Below are 23,364 nucleotides of genomic sequence, written 5' to 3'. Positions count from 1 at the left end.
TCACCCTCTCGCATTCACCCTCTCGCATTCACTCTCTCCCCTTCACTCTCTCACCTTCACTCTCTCACATTCACTCTCTCACATTCACCCTCTCTCGCATTCCCTCTCTCGCATTCACCCTCTCGCATTCGCTCTCTCACATTCGCTCTCTCGCATTCACTCTCTCGCATTCCCTCTCTCACCTTCCCTCTCTCACATTCACCCTCTCTCACATTCCCTCTCTCACATTCCCTCTCTCACATTCACCCTCTCCCATTCGCCCTCTCGCATTCGCCCTCTCACATTCACTCTCTCGCATTCACTCTCTCGCATTCGCCCTCTCGCATTCGCCCTCTCGCATTCCCTCTCTCGCATTCCCTCTCTCGCATTCCCTCTCTCGCATTCGCCCTCTCACATTCGCCCTCTCCCATTCACCCTCTCACATTCGCCCTCTCACATTCGCCCTCTCACATTCGCCCTCTCACATTCGCCCTCTCTCATTCGTCCTCTCACATTCACCCTCTCACATTCACCCTCTCATTCGTCCTCTCACATTCACCCTCTCACATTCACCCTCTCACATTCACCCTCTCACATTCACCCTCTCACATTCACCCTCTCACATTCACCCTCTCACATTCACTCTCTCATTCGTCCTCTCACATTCACTCTCTCACATTCACCCTCTCACATTCACCCTCTCACATTCGCCCTCTCACATTCGCCCTCTCACATTCGCCCTCTCACATTCGCCCTCTCACAGTCGCCCTCTCACAGTCGCCCTCTCACAGTCGCTCTCTCACATTCGCCCTCTCACATTCGCTCTCTCACATTCACCCTCTCACATTCACCCTCTCACATTCGCCCTCTCTCACATTCGCCCTCTCACATTCGCCCTCTCACATTCGCCCTCTCACATTCGCCCTCTCACATTCGCCCTCTCACATTCGCCCTCTCACATTCACCCTCTCACATTCACCCTCTCACATTCACCCTCTCACATTCACCCTCTCACATTCACCCTCTCACATTCACGCTCTCACATTCACGCTCTCACATTCGCCCTCTCACATTCACCCTCTCACATTCACTCTCTCACATTCGCCCTCTCACATTCACCCTCTCACATTCACCCTCTCACATTCACCCTCTCACATTCGCGCTATCACATTCACCCTCTCACATTCGCCCTCTCGCATTCACCCTCTCACATTCACCCTCTCACATTCGCTCTCTCACATTCACCCTCTCGCATTTTCACCCTCTCACATTCACTCTCTCACATTCACCCTCTCACATTCACTCTCTCACATTCACCCTCTCGCATTCGCTCTCTCGCATTCGCCCTCTCACATTCACCCTCTCACATTCACCCTCTCACATTCACTCTCTCACATTCGCTCTCTCGCATTCGCCCTCTCACATTCACTCTCTCACATTCACCCTCTCGCATTCGCTCTCTCGCATTCGCTCTCTCACATTCGCCCTCTCGCATTCGCCCTCTCCCATTCGCCCTCTCACATTCGCCCTCTCGCATTCGCCCTCTCGCATTCGCCCTCTCGCATTCGCTCTCTCCCATTCGCCCTCTCACATTCACCCTCTCACATTCACCCTCTCACATTCACCCTCTCACATTCGCCCTCTCACATTCGCCCTCTCACATTCACTCTCTCGCATTTTCACCCTCTCACATTCGCTCTCTCACATTCGCCCTCTCACATTCACTCTCTCACATTCACCCTCTCACATTCACTCTCTCGCATTCGCTCTCTCACATTCGCCCTCTCGCATTCGCCCTCTCGCATTCGCCCTCTCGCATTCACCCTCTCGCATTCGCCCTCTCGCATTCGCCCTCTCACATTCGCCCTCTCACATTCGCCCTCTCACATTCGCCCTCTCGCATTCGCTCTCTCACATTCGCCCTCTCACATTCACTCTCTCGCATTTTCACCCTCTCACATTCGCTCTCTCACATTCGCCCTCTCACATTCACCCTCTCACATTCACCCTCTCACATTCACCCTCTCCCATTCGCCCTCTCACATTCACTCTCTCGCATTTTCACCCTCTCACATTCGCTCTCTCACATTCGCCCTCTCACATTCACCCTCTCACATTCGCCCTCTCACATTCACTCTCTCGCATTTTCACCCTCTCACATTCGCCCTCTCACATTCGCCCTCCCACTTTCGCTCTCTCGCATTCGCTCTCTCACATTCGCTCTCTCGCATTCACCCTCTCACATTCACCCTCTCACATTCGCCCTCTCACATTCACCCTCTCACATTCGCTCTCTCACATTCGCCCTCTCACATTCACTCTCTCACATTCACCCTCTCACATTCGCTCTCTCACATTCGCCCTCTGACATTCACCCTCTCGCATTCGCTCTCTCACATTCGCTCTCTCGCATTCACCCTCTCCTATTCACCCTCTCACATTCGCCCTCTCACATTCACGCTCTCACATTCACCCTCTCACATTCACCCGCTCACATTCGCCCTCTCACATTCGCCCTCTCACATTCGCCCTCTCACATTCGCCCTCTCACATTCGCTCTCTCACATTCACCCTCTCGCATTTTCACCCTCTCACATTCCCTCTCTCACATTCACCCTCTCACATTCGCTCTCTCACATTCACCCTCTCACATTCACTCTCTCACATTCACCCTCTCACATTCACTCTCTCACATTCACTCTCTCACATTCACCCTCTCACATTCACCCTCTCACATTCACTCTCTCACATTCACCCTCTCGCATTCACTCTCTCGCATTCGCCCTCTCACATTCACCCTCTCACATTCACCCTCTCACATTCACCCTCTCACATTCACCCTCTCACATTCACTCTCTCGCATTCACCCTCTCGCATTCACCCTCTCGCATTCACCCTCTCGCATTCGCCCTCTCGCATTCGCCCTCTCGCATTCGCTCTCTCGCATTCGCCCTCTCACATTCACTCTCTCACATTCACTCTCTCCCATTCGCTCTCTCGCATTCGCCCTCTCGCATTCGCCCTCTCACATTCGCCCTCTCACATTCGCCCTCTCACATTCGCCCTCTCACATTCGCCCTCTCACATTCGCCCTCTCACATTCGCCCTCTCACATTCGCCCTCTCACATTCGCCCTCTCACATTCACCCTCTCACATTCGCCCTCTCGCATTCGCCCTCTCACATTCACCCTCTCACATTCGCCCTCTCACATTCGCCCTCTCACATTCGCCCTCTCACATTCACTCTCTCGCATTTTCACCCTCTCACATTCGCTCTCTCACATTCGCCCTCTCACATTCACCCTCTCACATTCACCCTCTCCCATTCACCCTCTCCCATTCGCCCTCTCCCATTCGCCCTCTCCCATTCGCCCTCTCACATTCGCCCTCTCACATTCACTCTCTCGCATTTTCACCCTCTCACATTCGCTCTCTCACATTCGCCCTCTCACATTCACCCTCTCACATTCACTCTCACACATTCACCCTCTCGCATTTTCACCCTCTCACATTCGCCCTCTCTCATTCGCCCTCTCACATTCGCCCTCTCACATTCACTCTCTCGCATTTTCACCCTCTCACATTCGCTCTCTCACATTCGCCCTCTCACATTCACCCTCTCACATTCACCCTCTCCCATTCACCCTCTCCCATTCACCCTCTCCCATTCACCCTCTCCCATTCACCCTCTCCCATTCGCCCTCTCCCATTCGCCCTCTCACATTCACTCTCTCGCATTTTCACCCTCTCACATTCGCTCTCTCACATTCACTCTCACACATTCACCCTCTCGCATTTTCACCCTCTCACATTCACCCTCTCACATTGGCCCTCTCACATTCACTCTCTCGCATTTTCACCCTCTCACATTCGCCCTCCCACTTTCGCTCTCTCACATTCGCTCTCTCACATTCGCTCTCTCACATTCGCTCTCTCGCATTCGCCCTCTCGCATTCACTCTCTCGCATTCACCCTCTCACATTCACCCTCTCACATTCGCCCTCTCCCATTCGCCCTCTCGCATTTTCACCCTCTCACATTCACTCTCTCACATTCACTCTCTCACATTCGCCCTCTCGCATTCGCTCTCCCGCATTCGCCCTCTCACATTCGCTCTCTCACATTCGCTCTCTCACTTTCGCTCTCTCACATTCGCCCTCTCACATTCGCTCTCTCACTTTCGCTCTCTCACTTTCGCTCTCTCACTTTCGCTCTCTCACATTCCCTCTCTCACATTCCCTCTCTCACATTCACTCCCTCACATTCACCCTCTTGCATTTTCACCCTCTCGCACATTCACCCTCTCACATTCACTCTCTCACATTCACTCTCTCACATTCACCCACTCACTTTCGCTCTCTCACTTTCGCTCTCTCACTTTCGCTCTCTCACTTTCGCTCTCTCACATTCTCTCTCTCACTTTCGCTCTCCCACTTTCGCTCTCTCACTTTCGCTCTCTCACTTTCGCTCTCTCACTTTCGCTCTCTCACATTCCCTCTCTCGCATTCACTCTCTCGCATTCACTCTCTCGCATTCACCCTCTCGCATTCACCCTCTCACATTCCCCCTCTCACATTCGCCCTCTCACATTCCCCCTCTCACATTCACCCTCTCACATTCCCTCTCTCACATTCGCCCTCTCACATTCACCCTCTCACATTCGCCCTCTCGCATTCACCCTCTCGCATTCGCTCTCTCACATTCGCCCTCTCACATTCGCCCTCTCACATTCGCCCTCTCGCATTCGCCCTCTCGCATTCGCTCTCTCACATTCGCCCTCTCACATTCGCTCTCTCACATTCGCCCTCTCACATTCGCCCTCTCGCATTCGCCCTCTCGCATTCGCCCTCTCGCATTCGCTCTCTCGCATTCGCCCTCTCACATTCGCCCTCTCGCATTCGCCCTCTCGCATTCACTCTCTCGCATTCGCCCTCTCACATTCACCCTCTCTCATTCCCTCTCTCGCATTCACTCTCTCGCATTCACCCTCTCGCTTTCACCCTCTCGCATTCACCCTCTCGCATTCCCTCTCTCGCATTCCCTCTCTCGCATTCGCTCTCTCACATTCACCCTCTCGCATTCACCCTCTCCCATTCACCCTCTCCCATTCACCCTCTCACATTCACGCTCTCACATTCACCCTCTCACATTCCCTCTCACATTCACCCTCTCGCATTCCCTCTCTCGCATTCCCTCTCTCGCATTCCCTCTCTCGCATTCCCTCTCTCGCATTCACTCTCTCGCATTCACCCTCTCACATTCACCCTCTCTCACATTCACGCTCTCACATTCACTCTCTCACATTCATTCTCTCACCCTTTCACTCATGGTTTAGGACCACTGAAAGATGATGCGATGGGTTTGGATTTCAGCACAGGGAGGAAGGAGAGTGCGCGGGATGGGGGATTTGCAGCTTTGAGGGAACAAGAGAGGAAAGCATGTTCTGTGGACACTAACATAGCCTGTTCTGAATTTCGATCCTGTATTTACAGTGATGACTTTTAAACCTCTTCATGTCAAGATCTGACAGAGTCATTCGCATCATCAGGACCTGAATATCATCGGCCTTTGAATGTGGAAGGAGAAATGTTCGTCTGTTCTGTCTCTGGGAGAAGATTTCAAACACCCGAGTGAGAGTGTTCCAGTGCACTGACTGTGGAAAAAGCTTTAACCAGTGACACAGCCTGAAAAAACATCACACCATTCACAGCGGGGAGAAACCGTCCACGTGTTCTGTGTGTGGACGAGGCTTCAACTGATCGTCCAACCTGGAGAGACACAAGGACACCCGGACCACGGAGAAACCGTGGAAATGTGGGGACTGTGGGAAGGGATTCAATTACCCGTCAGAGCTGGAAATTCATCGACGCAAACACACCGGGGAGAGGCCGTTCACCTGCTCCGTGTGTGGGAAGAGATTCGCTCGGTCATACAGCCTCCTGATACACCAGCGAGTTCACTCCGTTGAGAGACCTTTTAAATGCTCTGACTGTGAGAAGAGATTTAAACGCAGAATTGAACTGGTGACACACCAGCGAGTTCACACTGGGGAGAGGCCGTTCTCCTGCTCCGTGTGTAAGAAGAGATTCACTCAGTCATCCCACCTGCTGATACACCAGCGAGTTCACACTGGGGGGAGGCCGTTCTCCTGCTCCGTGTGTAAGAAGAGATTCACTCAGTCATCCCACCTTCTGTCACACCAGCGAGTTCATACTGATGAGAGACCTTTTAAATGTTCTGACTGTGGGAAGAGGTTTAAAAGCAAAAGGAATCTGCTGACACACCAACGCGCTCACACTGGGGAGAGGCCGTTCACCTGCTCTGTGTGCGGGAAGGGATTCACTATTTCATCTGAACTGCTGTCGCACCAGCGATTTCACACTGGGGAGAGGCCTTTTAAATGTTCTGACTGTGGGAAGAGATTTAAAATCAGAAACGAATTGCTGACACATCGACGCACTCACACTGGGGAGAGGCCGTTCACCCGCTCTCAGTGTAAGAAGAGATTCACTCAGTCATCCACCCTGCTGACATACCAGCGAGTTCACTCTGAAGAGAGACCTTTTAAATGTTGTGACTGTAAGAAAAGCTTTAAAAGCAGAAACGAACTGCTGAGACATCGACGCACTCACACTGGGGAGAGACCGTTCACCTGCTCCGTGTGTAAGAAGAGATTCACTCGGTCATCCCACCTTCTGTCACACCAACGCACTCACACTGGGGAGAGGCCGTTCACCTGCTCCGTGTTTGGGAAGAGATTCACTCGGTCATCCACCCTGCTGACACACCAGCGAGTTCACTCTGATGAGAGACCTTTTAAATGTTCTGACTGTGAGAAAAGCTTTAAAAGCAGAAACGAACTGCTGAGACACCAACGCACTCACACTGGGGAGAGGCCGTTCATCTGCTCCGTGTGTGGGAAGAGATTCACTCGGTCATCCCACCTTCTGACACACCAGCGAGTTCACTCTGATGAGAGACCTTTTAAATGTTCTGACTGTGAGAAGAGGTTTAAAAGCAGAAACGAACTGCTGAGACATCGACGCACTCACACTGGGGAGAGACCATTCTGCTGCTCCGTGTGTAAGAAGAGATTCACTCGATCATCCCATCTTCTGTCACACCAACGAGTTCACTCTGATGAGAGACCTTTTAAATGTTCTGACTGTGAGAAGAGGTTTAAAAGCAGAAACGAACTGCTGAGACACCAACGCACTCACACCGGGGAGAGGCCGTTCACCTGCTCCGTGTGTAAGAAGAGATTCAATCGGTCATCCCACCTTCTGACACACCAACGTACTCACCCTGGGGAGAGACCTTTAAATGTTCTGACTGTGAGAAGTGTTTTAAAAGCACAAATGATCTGCTGAAACACCAACACACTCACACTTGGGAGAGACTGTTCACCTGCTCCGTGTGTGGGAAGGGATTCACTCATTCATCCCACCTTCTGAGACATCAACTTGTTCACACTATTGAGTGACCTTTTAATTCACTGACTGTGAGAAGAGCTTTAAAAGCAGAAATGAACTGCTGACACATCAACTCGCACCCATTGGGGAGAGACTGTTCACCTGCTCCATGTGCTGGAAGGGATTCACTCAGTCATCACACATGCTGAGACACCAGCGAGTTCACATATGACTGCAGGGGTTGGATTCTGCTGTTAATCCCATCCAGGACTGAACCATGTTCATTCTGACAGTTGGGATTTGTTTCTGCTGATGTCAATAACCCCTATAACTGGGCTGGAGTTTAATATTCTGGATATCTGTTTATTAAATCCACTTTATTTTAAACCCTTGTTGTAGATTTTGGTCTTTCCCACCTGAGTGTTTAGCCTCACCTGACTGGAACTCAGAAAGGACAATCTAGGGGGAGGTTCGTCCGGTGGGAACAGAACTTCAGCCTGGACACAGTCCTTCAGGGCCACACTGAGAAGGGCAAACGGCACTTTGGTCTTTCTCGTCTCTCTTCTCTGATAGCAAAGTCACCGTGCGGCATCCAGTCTAAAAATGACTGTGGTAATTATTCTATGGAGATTTAAACTGTTTGAGTGACAGTCCTGAGTCTACCATTTCAGGCAGGCGTTAACTCATTTAAAATATACCCGTTAAAAATAAATGATTTAAAGTCTGCATTAAAATAGCAGAGGGAGGAGTTCACAGGAGCCTGTTAACTGCTGGTACAATTATCCAACAGTCATTCGATCTCCAGATAAAGAAGGACCTGCAGTGTGTTTCCAGAATTCATGGTTTTATTGATGTGTGCGTGTTCGACACCAGGATCACTAAAAATACACAACCCGGACCATCCACAGGGTGGGGGCGATCCCGACAGTTACTCTGGGATCACTCCCACTGCGGAACTCCACCTCTGACCCTGCTGAAGGTTGCAGGCTCAGGGAGTGGGGCCTCCAGGAGTGGACTGTAAGAAAGCTGGGTTTCAGTATCCTGACAAATATATGCCGAGGAACCAGAGGAATCCTTACTAAGGAACCGTCTGGGGTTTTACATGTCAGTGAGGGTCTCGGGGTAAATGATTCCTTACTCCCAGAACTGTCTTACATTTAACCCAGATCGGATCAGGATGAATTCAGTTTACAGGAGAATTGGGACAAATATCACCCACAATCGAGGGAGACACATGCAGCCCTTGGAGAAGCTCAGAGATCTTTGGAAAAGAAGATGGTGCACAATTGTGGGAATAATAGCAAACGCCTTTCCAGCTACGTCAGGAGTCAGAAGACCATTAAAGATGGTTTTAGGGCCACTGAAAGGCAGTTCAGGACAGATTCCCAGGCTATGGCAGAGTTGTTAAATGACTATTTTGCATCAGCCTACACTCCTGTGGATGAGGCTCGGATTACAGCTGTGGGATGTGCTGTCGACAATAACATCATAAATATTAAAATAGAAAGTGATTTCATCTTGGATAAAATATGAAATCTCAAAATACTTTGTGTTCCAAATCCAGATGATATCCACCCACGGGTGTTGAAAGAGATGGGACGGGTGCTCTGTGAGCCCCTTGCCTGTATCTTCAACTGCTCAATGGAGTCAGGGATTGTCCCCTGAGATTGTAAGGTAGCTCACGCAGTTCCCATTTTCAAGAAAGGGGATAAGTCAGAGCCGGGGAATGACAGGCCCATCGGTGTGACCTCGATCAGAGGGAAGATGCTTGAATGGATCCTAAGAGATGCTGTTTATGATCACGGGGAAAGAGAAGGGACCATTAGAGATACTCAACGCGGCTTCTGGAAAAGAAGTTTGTGTCTTTCAAACTTGCTTGAGTTTTTTGAAGAAGTTGCTGGGTTAGTGGATGAGTGTAATTGGTTCACATTGTCTATCTCAGGAGTGTCAAACTCATTTTCTATGGTAAGCCTGATCCGATATCCTGGCACTTAGCCTGGGCCACATTCAGCAAAAGTTATTAAACTAGAAATAGATGAAGATGAACTATATTGGTACTTACTTACATTTAGATTTTAGTTACTGCTACTGCTGCTCCCGATACCTGGCACCTCTTAGCTTGAACCATTGCATCAACATTTGGAGTCAATGACTGGGCTGAGGCCTGCTTTGGATAAAAAACATGAGAACCACTTGTCACTACAGAACTTTGGAAGTGAATTCCACCATCTCACAACTCCCTCTGTAAAGAAGTTTCTCTTGACAGCTACTCAGACTGGTAAAAAGTGGAAAGTGGTGTTGCACAATGATCGGTGCTGGGACCACTGTTCACAATTTATATAAACGATTTGGACTCGGGAATGAATGTACAATTTAAACATTTACAGATGACACCAGATTGGCGGGGTGGGTATAATTAATACTGATGAAGACATTAATAAACTTGCAGAATGGGGATGTAATTGGCAAAGGAATTTTGAAAAGATGAGTGAGAAGTCGAGCATTTTGGTAGCAAGATCAAGGAGGCCGCATAATGCTTGGATAATAAGTCTAAAAGGGGTTAGAAGAGCAAAGGGTTCTCGGGGCACAGATACACAAATCACTAAAAGTAGTGACGCAGGTTGAAAAGGCCACAAAAAAGCAAACCAAGCACTGGGGTTCATTTCTGGAGCATAGTATTGAAAAGCAGAGAAGTTATCTTCAACTTGTATGGAACCTTGATTAGACTGCACGTGGTGTACTGTGAAAAGTTTTGGTCTTCATATTATAAAAAGGATATAGAGGCACTGGAGAAGGTGCAAAAAAAGGATTCAAATGGATGTCACCATCTTCGTTTTCCCTGGATTTGGTGTCCCAATGGAAGTGGTCCCTGGATTTGATGTCTCAGTGTAAGTCGTCCCTGGATTTGGTGTCTCAGTGTAATTGGTCCCCGGATTTGGTGTCCCAGTGTAAGTGGTCCCCGGATTTGGTGTCCCAGTGTAATTGTTCCCCGGATTTGGTGTCCCAGTGCAAGTGGTCCCTGGATTTGGTGTCCCAGTGTAATTGGTCCCCGGATTTGGTGTCCCAGTGTAAGTGGTCCCCGGATTTGGTGTCCCAGTGAAAGTGGTCCCTGGATTTGGTGTCACAGTGTAAGTGGTCCCTTGTGTTTTGAGGCATTGCTCGTGGCATTTTTCTCCTCTTTCCACCTTTATACAATTTGTTACCAGCTTATTAATGCCATTAACTGGCTCTCGGGTAGTACACAGAAAAAATGTGAGCTTTTAAGTTTCCCTGAGAATGACAGGTCTGAATAGTTAGAGAACATTTAGCAATTAAACCAGACTGGGCGGGGCGGGCCTGAGGTGCGAATGAGCAACTGAAAAGTGGCGTCAAGTTAACTTAGCACCACGGGGGAGGGCCCGAGCACTCGGGTTTCTGTATAATTTATTTATTTATTTTGTTTGTTGACCCACTGGCGCCAACTTCGGTGGGATGTCAATAATTAATTTTCTGTTCACCAATTCCAGCTCGCAATGGCGGAGTATTTCCCCAGAATCCCCCGCGGTTCAGAATGTGCCCTATCAATGACGACAGGAGACCAGTGCGCAGGTGCAGGACCGGGCCGTGCTCTGAGCATGCGCAGTGCGAGTGGTGGAGATTCACTGAGTGGAAACAGGCGAGTCGGAGGCCGGGGAGGAATTGGATCTGTGGGTGGGCGGGGAAGTTTCACAAACACCCGGGGGCGGCTTGAGGCAACAAAAAAGAGTAAAAAGGCCCCGTGTTTGCACCTTGGTGACAGGCCCGTCAGGCGGCCGCCCGGCCGCCATCTTTGGAGAGGAAGTCATGGTGGAATTATGGCGCATGCGCGGCCATCTTGGTAAGGAGCAAACAGTGGGCGGGGCTTCAGTGTCGCAGTGACGGGGAACAAAGAGTGGGCGGGGCTTCAGGGTCCCAGTGATCGGGAACAAAGAGTGGGCGGGGCTTCAGGGTCCCAGTGATCGGGAACAAAGAGTGGGCGGGGCTTCAGGGTCCCAGTGATCGGGAACAAGGGGTGGGCGGGGTTTCAGGGTCCCAGTGACCAGGAACAAAGAGTGGGCGGGGCTTCAGGGTCTCAGTGATCGGGAACAAAGAGTGGGCGGGGCTTCAGGGTCCCAGTGACCGGGAACAAAGAGTGGGCGGGGTTTCAGGGTCCCAGTGATCGGGAACAAAGAGTGGGCGGGGCATCAGGGCCCCAGTGACCGGGAACAAGGGGTGGGCGGGGTTTCAGGGTCCCAGTGACCGGGAACAAAGAGTGGGCGGGGTTTCAGGGTCCCAGTGACCGGGAACAAAGAGTGGGCGGGGTTTCAGGGTCCCAGTGACCGTGAACAAAGAGTGGGCGGGGCTTCAGGGTCCCAGTGACCGTGAACAAAGAGTGGGCGGGGCTTCAGGGTCCCAGTGATCGGGAACAAAGAGTGGGCGGGGCTTCAGGGTCCCAGTGACCGTGAACAAAGAGTGGGCGGGGCTTCAGGGTCCCAGTGACCGGGAACAAAGAGTGGGCGGGGCTTCAGGGTCCCAGTGATCGGGAACAAAGAGTGGGCGGGGCTTCAGGGTCCCAGTGATCGGGAACAAAGAGTGGGCGGGGCTTCAGGGTCCCAGTGACCGGTAACAAAGAGTGGGCGGGGCTTCAGGGTCCCAGTGACCGGTAACAAAGAGTGGGCGGGGCTTCAGGGTCCCAGTGACCGGGAACAAAGAGTGGGCGGGGCTTCAGGGTCCCAGTGACCGGTAACAAAGAGTGGGCGGGGTTTCAGGGTCCCAGTGACCGGTAACAAAGAGTGGGCGGGGCTTCAGGGTCTCAGTGATCGGGAACAAAGAGTGGGCGGGGCTTCAGGGTCCCAGTGACCGGTAACAAAGAGTGGGCGGGGTTTCAGGGTCCCAGTGATCGGGAACAAAGAGTGGGCGGGGCATCAGGGCCCCAGTGACCGGGAACAAGGGGTGGGCGGGGTTTCAGGGTCCCAGTGACCGGGAACAAAGAGTGGGCGGGGTTTCAGGGTCCCAGTGACCGGGAACAAAGAGTGGGCGGGGTTTCAGGGTCCCAGTGACCGTGAACAAAGAGTGGGCGGGGCTTCAGGGTCCCAGTGACCGTGAACAAAGAGTGGGCGGGGCTTCAGGGTCCCAGTGATCGGGAACAAAGAGTGGGCGGGGCTTCAGGGTCCCAGTGACCGTGAACAAAGAGTGGGCGGGGCTTCAGGGTCCCAGTGACCGGGAACAAAGAGTGGGCGGGGCTTCAGGGTCCCAGTGATCGGGAACAAAGAGTGGGCGGGGCTTCAGGGTCCCAGTGATCGGGAACAAAGAGTGGGCGGGGCTTCAGGGTCCCAGTGACTGGGAGCAAAGAGTGGGCGGGGTTTCAGGGTCCCAGTGACCGGGAACAATGAGTGGGCGGGGCTTCAGGGTCCCAGTGACCTTGAACAAAGAGTGGGCGGGGCTTCAGGGTCCCAGTGACCGGGAACAATGAGTGGGCGGGGCTTCAGGGTCCCAGTGACCGGGAACAAAGAGTGGGCGGGGCTTCAGGGTCCCAGTGACCGGGAACAAAGAGTGGGCGGGGCTTCAGGGTCCCAGTGACTGGGAACAAAGAGTGGGCGGGGCTTCAGGGTCCCAGTGACCGGGAACAAAGAGTGGGCGGGGCTTCAGGGTCCCAGTGACCGGGAACAAAGAGTGGGCGGGGCTTCAGGGTCCCAGTGCCTCATTTATTTTATTCTCACTCTGCCCACAGCGGGTTTAGAACTGAACCCAATCAGAGGAGAGGGAGGGAGAAAACTGGGAGTGGAGGGAAGAAATATTGGAGATGGTGGGATGGGTTTGGATTTCAGCACAGGGAGGAGGGAGAGTGTGTGGGACGGGGATTTACAGCTTTGGGGAACAAGAGAGGAAAGAATGTTCCACAGAGACTAGAATTGTCTGTTCTGAATTTCTATCCTGTATTTACAGTGATGACTTTTGTAAACTCCTTTTCCAGGGTATGAGAAGGTGACGATTTGCAAACATCGGTGTGAGTGGAAAAGCACCGAGACACACACACCCGAGTGAGAGTGTTCCAGTGCACTGACTGTGGAAAGAGCTTTCACCGGTTACACAGCCTGAAAAAACACCGCACCATTCACAGCGGGGAGAAACTGTACACGTGCTCTGTGTGTGGACGAGGCTTCAACTGATCATCCAACCCGGAGAGACACAAAGACACCCGCACCACGGAGAAACCTTGGAAATGTGGGGACTGTGGGAAGGGATTCAATTATCTGTCTGAGCTTGAAACTCATCGACACAGTCACATCGGGGAGAGGCCGTTCACCTGCTCCACACATAACAGGAAAAGCACAGTTTCCGGTCTGGGGTCTGTTACCTGATCTCACCCAGAATGGTACTGAGCCCCACAGAGCAGGAAACGCCCAGGCTCAGTCCCAGGCCTGTGCGGAGTTCGCTGTTCTCAGGGTTGTTGGTTCGAGCCCCACTTTGGGTGGTTTGTGCTTTAATTTTTAGGCTGATTTCACAAGCGATCCCCAGTTCGAAATTCCTATGGCAGAAAGTTGAAGGAGTATTTTGTATAAACTAGATTCAAGGGCAGTATCAAAAATGTCCTCCTTGATTCTGGACCTTCATCTCTCTCCAACCGCTCGCTGCTGCAGATTGAACTTTATTTCATTTCACCCGCAGCTCGGGGTCAGTGCGGATTTGAGGGGCTTTGGGCCGGTCTCTCCCTTCACAGCCCATCAGAGAGGCTTTGGGCCCGTCTCTCCCTTCACAGCCCATCAGAGAGGCTTTGGGCCCGTCTCTCCGTTCACAGCCCATCAGTGCCGAGAAAAAGACGGAGAATTTTACACACATAATGTGTTCTGTAACTTTTCATAAACACTTCAGTATTTTTCACTCCGCATCCAAAATTTTGAGTTCTCCCCTGGTGTGTCCGCTTTCTGTATTTATAAACACAAGTGTATTTCGTTCCGTGTCCAACACTGTGAGGTCTCCCCTGGTGTATTTGTATTTTGTGTTTATAAAGAGTGTACATTATTGACCGGGTGTTTGTGTGTAGTGGGTTTGAGGGTGAGCTCTGATTCCCACTCCCTGATGGATTGAATGGAGGAAAGAATGAATGAGAGAGAGGCGCGATGTGGGAGACGGGATGATGGAAGAATGTGTCCACGAACCTGGTTAAAAGTGGCCCAAACACAAGATAATATTAAGATACCATCAGCAGAACATTAACATAACCTGAGCTCCGAGATCTGGTCGGTCCCATTCCCCCGAAGTAAGGAATGAGCGGGAGAGGCAATTCCACCCGGTTTATGTTTTTTTTCCAAAGCAACGCCACACAGTCCAACTTGGGATGGAGCCGAAATAGCTCAGTTGAGAATGCGAAAATTTGAAAGTCCCTGGTTCAATTCCGAATTTCAGCAGAATTTGGTTGTTTTGCTGTCGTTCTTTGGGTCGAATCTCGCATTAATTTACCCTGAAATTTTAACCGGCGCTGGAGGCTTGGGGAAGGAGTCGAGAAGCATCAAGGAAGAGAAATATTGATAGCATCTTTACTTAGCTTTATTTATTTCTGCATTTTCTCTGTTTTTTGCCTCTCTCAGCGCCGGCGAACATTTGATTTGAAGCATTATGATTCCTAAAGTGATGCCTTTTCCTCATCTCCGGGCGGCCAGACACGCTCTGTCTGTTTGATACTGCTTGTGACCATTAAAGGGCACAAGCCCCGAGTTAAACGTTTATCAGCAAACCGACAAAGCGATATTACAGCGGGAATATAACTCATTGCTTCATATTGTTAGATACTCAGTGACTCAGATTGCAATGTGTGTCAGTAAATATACCCGGATACTGAGTGACACAGATTGTAATGTTTTTCAGTAAACATACCTGGATACTGAATGACACGGATTGTAATGTGTGTCAGCAAACATACCCGGATACTGAGTGACACGGATTGTAATGTTTTTCAGCAAACCGACCCAGATGCTGAGTGACACAGGTTGTCATGTTTTTCAGTGAACATTCCTGGATACTGAGTGACACAGATTGTAATGTTTTTCAGTAAACATACCCAGATACTGCGTGACACGGATTGTAATGTGTGTCAGTAAATATACCGGGATACTGAGTGACACAGGTTGTAATGTTTGTCAGTAAACATACCTGGAAAAATGGTTCCGGAATGGAAAGAAATAGAGATATAGGAAAAGAGACAGATAGAAAGAGATGGAGACACAGAAAGGTGAGGGAGAAAAGAAGGATAAATGAAGAATGAAAAGAAAGATGCGTTTCTCCGCCCCAGGGGCAAAGATATATCAAACATTGTAATGAATGCTATTCTAAAAACTATTCCCTCTGACTTTTTGCGTGAATTTCCTTGTTTGCAAAGTCTGGATTTTCAAAATTACTAAAATAACGTAATGCATTACTGATAACTCGTATGGGGAACGAACCCGTGACCTTGGTGTTATTAGCATCACGCTTTAACCAACTGAGCTAACCGGCCTTTTATTTTTCTTACGGCCATCAGTTTGGGGCACGCGTTGGATTTTCTGTGTTTTACTTCTCACACTGCGTAATACGGTTATTGCACGAACATTGAACACACCACATCCCTTAAACATTGTTACTTGTTTCTGCATAAAACTGGCAAGGGTGTAAATCGAAATTAACAGATAAGGAGCACTTTAATGCGACAAATTTTAATTCTGGTAATAATTATGTTCTGAACAGTGAAGGGCCCACCCCGAAAACACTGTCCCGCTGTTGAACCAGTGGGCAGGGCCCTGAGGTACTGCGAAAATCGTGTGCTGAGGTTTCCGTAGTGTCGTGCTTATCATGTTCGCCTTTTACGTGAAAAAGCTCTAGTTTTGAGGAACTTGCTTCGGATAAACCTCCAGGCGTCAACTTGTGCTGAGAGAAGGGACAAATCTTGTTCCTTCCTGTTAACTTTAACAACGGCTGTACCAAATTCCAAGTGTCATCAACTATCAACATTTGAAACCAGACCCTTAAAATGCAGTCTGGAAAGTGGAAAATGGTGAAAGTGCATCAGGCTCAAAGCACAAAAACATATTTAAAGTTTCACTATCCATGTTAGTATTTCCGTGAGTCAGCAGCATAAAGTTATCGGTTACAACAATTATTCACCTTTCACAGAATTTCATTAGTTTCATTAATTAATTTAATAACGTTCATTGGTCACTACAACCACAAGCTTGAGCTCGATGAAATATTAATGTTGTTAACCATGCAATGTGATGTTTTTATCTGGCACAATCATTCAGCGCGTTCGGCTCTTAACCCAAAATTTGGTGGTTCGATGACCCCAAGGGACGATACAATATCCTGGATTTCAATGCGTGTTTTCACTGTAAGAAAATGCACCATAAATGAATTTGATGAAAAGTGACTAATATTGTTGACTTGAAATAGTTAGTGTGCTCCTTGACATTGCACCACATCGGAATCCAAATTGAGATTCGGGGCCAGAAAAGCAGATGATGCACGGAGGCAGAGGGCAAGGCTGAAGTATTAAATGAGTACTTTGTATCTGTCTTCACCAAGGAAGAAGAAGCTGCCAGAGTCAGTAAAAGAGGAGGTCGTGGAGATGCTGGATTGGATAAAAATTGATAAAGAAAAGGTACTAGAAAGGCTGGCTGTACTTAAAGTGGGTAAGTCACACGGTCCGGATCGGATGCATCCTTGGTTGCTGAGGGAAGTCAGGGTGAAAATTTCAGAGTTGCTGGCCATAATCTCCAATCGTCCTTAGATATGGGGGTGGTGCCAGACGACTAGAAAATCTCAAATGTTACTCCCTTTTTAAAAACGTGTGCAAGGATAAACCCAGCAACTACAGGCCAGTCAGTTTAACCTCAGTGGTAGGGAAGCTTTTAGAAACGATAAATACGGGATAAAAATAACAGCCAGTTCTACAAGTGTAGATTAATAAAGGAAAGCCAGCACGAATGTGTTGAAGGCAAATCGTATTTAACTAACTTGATTGAGTTTTTCGATGAAGTAAAGTGCCACAAAATAGGCTTGTCAGCAAAATTGAAGTCCATGGAATAAAAGCATGGATACCAAATTGGATAAATGACAGGAAACAGAGAGTCGTGGTGAACGTATTTTTTTTCGGACTGGAGGAAGGTAGACAGTGTTGTTTTCCATGGGACTGGACTGGGACCACTGCTTTTTTTATGTATATTAATAACTTGGACTTGTGTGTACAGGAACAATTTCAAAAATTGCAGATAACACAAAACTAGTAAACAGTGAAGAGGATAATAATAGTCTTCAAGAGGACACAGATAATCTGGTGGAATGGGCGGACACATGGCAGATGAAATTTAACGCAGAGAATTGCAAAGTGATATATTTTGGCAGGAAGAATGAGGAGAGGCAATATAAACTAAATAATAAAATTCTAAATGAGGTGCGGGAATAGAGAGTCCTGGGGGCATATGTGACCATATCTTTGAAGGTGGCAGTACAGGCTGAGAACGTGGTCCTGGGCTTTATAAATAGAGGCATAGAGTACAAAATCAAAAAAGTTATGTTGAACATTTATAAAACACTCGTTCGGCTACAACCAGAGTATTGTGTCCAATTCTGGGCCCCGCATTTTAGGAAGGATGTGAAGGCCGTGGAGAGCATGCAGAAAAGATTTACTCGAATGGTTCCAGGGATGAGGGACTTCAGTTATGTGGACAGACTGGAGAAGTTGGGATTGTTCTTCGAGCAGAGTCGGTTGAGAGGAGATTTGATAGAAGTGATCAAAATCATGAAGGGTTTAGAAAAAGTAAATAAAGAGAAGCTGTTCCCATTGGCTGAAGAGTTGAGAACCAGAGGACACAGATTTAAGGTGATTGGCAAAAAAAAACAAAGGCGAAATGAGTAAAACTTTTTTACGCAGCGAGTGGTTATGATCTGGAAGGTGCTGCCTGAAACGGTGGAAGCAGAATCAATCGTGGCTTTCAAAAAGGAATTGGATAACGACTTGAAGGGAAAAATTTGCAGGGCCACGTGGAAAGAGCGGGGGAATGAGGCTAACTGGATTCCTCTTACAAAGAGATGGCACGGTCTGGATGGGCCGAATTGACTTCCTTCTGTGCTGTAACCATTCTATGATTCGATGATTGGATGGACAGAGCGGTCTAATAGGATAGGCGATGGGTTGTGGGTATCAGGGAAACTTTCGACTGGTTGCACGGCTGTGTTACTGACGGCTCGTTGGTCTCGGATTATGGTTTTCACTTTGGGCGTTTCACTAATTGATATGTGAGAGGTCCGGGGTTCAAATTCCTGGACGAGCCCTCCTGTGTCACTATTTTCAGTGGAAATTCATTCATTTATTTTTCACATCTTTTCAGCGTTGCAGAATACAGGATTGACTTAATTCCAGAGCATGTTTGACGTTTCGTGGCTCGAATGCAGAGGGTTTGTCGACGCAACACCACATAGGGAAAGGAAAATGTCTCAACGTGGTGTGCAGATTGAAGCTGAATGTGAATCTATCTCTTTTCAGGGGTGCAGAAAGAAAATGTTCCTTCATCGGCCGGGAATCAATCCCTGTCTCCTCGGGTGGCAGGTGTGAATTCTACCGGTGAAACAGCAACGTCCGGACGGTCGTGGCTGCATGTGTCCAGTTGGAAACCTGTCTGAAAGAACATATAGTCTCACAAATCTCCTGTGAGTATCCTGTGCATTCTGAATAACAGCTGTGCATCAAAGGCGCTCGCAGCTGCGGTAGTCGCGTGGTTCAGACGTTAGATCTGAAACCCAATGGGGTATTCCGGCAGAAGTTGGAATCGTGCTATCGGCGCTATTGTGTAAAGTTTTGTTCAATGCTCAAATAAATATGAACTGGAGATAACGGGTTGCAATTCCTTCCCTCAGAGAGATACTCCACCGCGGCAGATCATTTTAATTGGGAGCCCAGTGGTCACTTGCAAAATATCAAGATACGTGAAGGGAACTTCACAATGTTCCACAACTGTCCAAAACTGGGCACCGCACTTTATAAAGGATGTGAAGGCCTCAGAGAGGGTGCAGAAACATTTACTGGAATGGTTCCAGGGATGAGGTCATCAGTTACGTGGGTAGACTGGAGAAGCTGGAGTTGTTCCCTTCGAGCAGAGAAAGTTGAGTGGAGATTTGATAGAAGTGTTCAAAATCATGACGGGTTTAGATAAAGTAAATTTTAAAAAACTGCTCCCGTTGGCGGAAGGGTCGAGAACCAGAGGACGCAGATTTACGGTGGTTGACAAAAGAACCAAAGGCGAGAAAAGGAAAAACTTCTTAAACTAGCGAGTGGATATAATCTGGAATGCATCGCCTGAAAGGGTGGTGGAAGCAGATTTAATCCTTGTTTCGAAGAGGAATTGGATAAGTATTTGAAGGGAAAATATTTGCAGGGATACGGGGAAAGAACGGGGGAATGGGACGATCTGGATTGCACTTAAAGAGAGCTGGCACAGGCTCGATGGGCCGAATGGCCTCCTTCTGTGCAGTGACGATTCTATGATTCTATATCTCCCAATCTCCATCGTAAATGCTGCTAACTTGACGTTAGGTTTTTTCGATACTTTTATCTCTCTATCTCTCTCTGTCTCTGTCTCTCTGTGTTTCCCCCTGATGGACTTCTCAGGCAGCCTTGAACGGCCAAAGCTGATCGAACCTGCGACACCAGCAGAGAACGGTAAAGATCGAAAGACTGAGACGGGAGGAAAACTAAAAATCCAACCCAGATGATGAACTCGCAGATATTATCTACACATTAATGTCTCTTCGTCCTCATAGTGAAAACATCAGTAATTTTATTCCAGTATAAAATGAAAGAAAGTATTGTCTTTATAAAGCGCTTTTCACGACCTCAAGACCTCCCAAAGCGCTTTACAGCCAATGAGGTATTTTTGAAGTGTCGTCACTGTTATACTTGTGGGAGAGTGGATAATCTGCGGATGCCGAGGGAGACAACAATGTAACTTTCGAGAAATTCATTCTGAAAAGTCTCACTTGGCATGACAAGTCGCACATTCAAAACGAATGTGGTAAAGAGAGGCTAATATTGTTGATATGAAATAGTTAGTGTACAACTTCACATTGCTGTGCATCGGAATAGAAAAAGTGATTGGATGGATCGCAGGATGGCCGATCGGCCATGGGTTGCACCGAATTCTGCACTGGTTGCACCCTTTTGGTAGCAGTAGCTGTTCTGTTTTTGCATAGCTGCGATGGCCGAGTGGTTAAGGCGTTGGACTCGAAATCTAATGGGGTTTTCCTGCGCAGGTTCGAATCCTACTCGCAGCGCTATTTCTTATAGATTTGTTCAATGATCAAACAAATAAGGACTGGAGTTGACGGACCGTGTTCCCTCCCTCAGAGAGATGATCCAGCGAGGCAAATGCTTTTAATTCGGAGCCAATGGTCTCTTGCAGAGTTGCACGGCACGTGAAAGAATCTCTCCCAAGCTCCATCTTAAATTCTGCTCGTTCGCAAAGCTTGATATTTATCCGATTTGTTTCTATACTTTAATCTCTCCCTGTCCCTGTCTCTTGACTCTCTGAATTTTCCCCTGATGGACTTCTCAGGTTTTCTTGAACGGCCAAGGATGATCGAACCTGCAACACCAGCAGAGAAGGGTAAAGATGGAAAGACTGAGACCGGGGGAGAAGCAAAGGTGCAACCCAGTTGATGTATTCGGAGCTATTGTCCACACATTTATGTCTCTTCGACCTCACAGTGAAAAAAATCAGCAATTTGAATACAGTGCACTTATGGTAGAGTGTTTAAATGCGAGTGTTGAGACATACAACAATCGAACCGTTGCCATGGTGATGATTGAATCCAAACACTAGACCACAAAGAAACGCTGAAAATTCTTTGGTGCGAACAAGCAGCCCAACGCGGCCTTTCCTACTTGCCTCTTTGTAATTCAGGTCATTATCGTGCGAGACAAGCTGCCCGCAAAAAAATGGCATTTTCTGTTCAAACTACTATCGCGACAGAAGGTGATGTTCAGGCAATGACAGCACCAAGTGCAACTAGGCATGTACATGAAATGGAAAGTGAGGTAAAATACTACCACAAGCTGCTGATGGACATGTTTCCATTTCCAAAATTCACGAACCTGAATGCAGCTCCTGGGAAAACTGCAAGGCCACGCAGGTCCATCATGAATCATTTGAAGCAACTGGCAGTTTAAAGTGGCATCTCCTCCTGCTTCTGTCGGGGGTGAAGGAGAGACACCGTCGTTATAAAAGTACAGTTTGATTTTGTACAGAACTGTACAGAGAAGGAGCACATATACTGGGGCTGTGAGATATTCTATATTATTCATATTTAACCACAAGAATATCCGCAGTCGGAAGCTGAAAAGAAGGGAGAGATAAGAGGCCGGAAAATAAACACAGAGCTGAATGAATCACGCAAGAGTGAAAGAAAAGTAAATCTTACCAGTTCTGCTGTGTTCCGTGCGCAATCTTGGGCGCTCCCCGATGGACTGATGGTGAGAATTTAATGCTCCCACCAACGCATGAGTTCGATTCCAAGTCAGCGAATTAACTTTAGCAAAAGTTATTAAATTAATTACATGAAACTAATTAAACCCTGTTGGTAGATGAATGACTGTTTTATTCACCATTAATCAAACGATAACTTTCTATTTCATACTGAAGGAGATGTTGACGTGGTTACCGAGAGACAGTCAAAACTTTAATCAGATTTTTATGCTTTGCAGATGATCAAATTTCATCATTTTACAGACTGTATCTTAAGGGTATGATTAAAAGCTCAGTGCAGCTGTTGTTAAATTTAAAATGAATAGGCAATTGTCGCCGTTGATCACAGGAACGCCCAAACCGGTTCTACGATCAAGATGAAAGTAACGCAACGAGCAACATCTGATACAAAAATCCCCACCGTTTTGCTTTTCCAACATAAAAGGTGTGACATTTATTCTCTGAACATCGGAACAGTCTGGTCTCGCTCACTACAGAAATCTCCATGTCACAGCGAACCAGCTCTCCTGCAGCAAGTGCGGCCTCCCTTCTGGCCTTTCCTGGGCTTGTCTGCCAAGGAGAATTGTGATTTTCTTGCTTCCAAAACATACATTGAAACCCTGGAACTTTGAGGCGAAGAATCCTGAGGAAAAATCAAATAAGAGCTCGAACCATCAAACTTCCGTGCAAACCGACAGCACCAACTAGACAGGCGAAGAGGTCACCTGCTAAACCAATAATTAATTGGGCAAAACTTTGAGTTTGCAGCGACCAATATAACAACTGTCTACAGTCAGTCCAAAATGAATAGTTGAAGCTTGTAGGAATGAAAATCCAAACAGCCGGTCTTCACTCTTAAACCAGCAACTATGAAGAAAAACATGCCGGAGAAATACTCGCTTTCAGTGCGGTGACACTGGGCCAGAGTAAAGCTCAGTTAATATGATTGGTGAGTGGCTGGAGGGTGGATTTCGAACTCCTGACCGATTGCACTGTGCATTTTCCAGATCTGCTTGGAGCACCAATCCCTTCAATTCATCACTTACAATTCGATTCTCGGTTTCATTTCACTGACGCTTGGTGAAATTTTACAAATTGGAAGCGATCAGTGTCAAAGCTAACCACGTCACCGACATGCTCGCAGATACAAAGCGGCAACACTCTGCTTCAGCAAGATGAAAGCCGAGAGCGATTTCACGGTCAAATATAATGGCTAACAAAACTTATTCAAAGAAAGTGCAGGTCGTTGAGTTGCCTTTAAATTCCTGATTGTTCGCATTGAAATTCTTCCCATTGCGTTTGAGAGCCACATGGGGCGATTTGGGGACTTCATTTCATTTTATGCAGAAGTTTCAAATGCAGTTCAAGGTCAAAAGTCCTGGGAACACTGTTGTTCACAATTTACCGGTGCTGGGACCACTGTTGTTCGCAATTTATCGGTGTTGGGACCACTGTTGTTTACAATTTACCGGTGCTGCGACCATTG

At 48.3% G+C, this 23,364-nt stretch overlaps 1 protein-coding gene and 1 non-coding gene across 2 annotated transcripts; both read left to right on the top strand.

Moving 5' to 3' along the window:
- Positions 1-5,742: 5,742 nt before the first annotated feature.
- On the top strand, positions 5,743-7,779 carry LOC137335614 (zinc finger protein 271-like; the record flags this gene model as incomplete). Its single annotated transcript, XM_068000919.1, has 2 exons — positions 5,743-6,419; positions 6,504-7,779. Coding segments are annotated over 2 exons (1,524 nt in total), but the record flags the coding sequence as incomplete, so codon positions are not given.
- A 12,827-nt stretch (positions 7,780-20,606) lies between these two features.
- trnas-cga (transfer RNA serine (anticodon CGA)) lies at positions 20,607-20,688 on the top strand. The gene has a single exon. It is a non-coding gene; the product is annotated as a tRNA-Ser (tRNA).
- Positions 20,689-23,364: the final 2,676 nt, after the last annotated feature.

Source organism: Heptranchias perlo, chromosome 20 (assembly GCF_035084215.1).
Source record: "Heptranchias perlo isolate sHepPer1 chromosome 20, sHepPer1.hap1, whole genome shotgun sequence".
Lineage (NCBI taxonomy): Eukaryota > Metazoa > Chordata > Chondrichthyes > Hexanchiformes > Hexanchidae > Heptranchias > Heptranchias perlo.
This window is presented reverse-complemented; position numbering and strand designations above follow the sequence as displayed.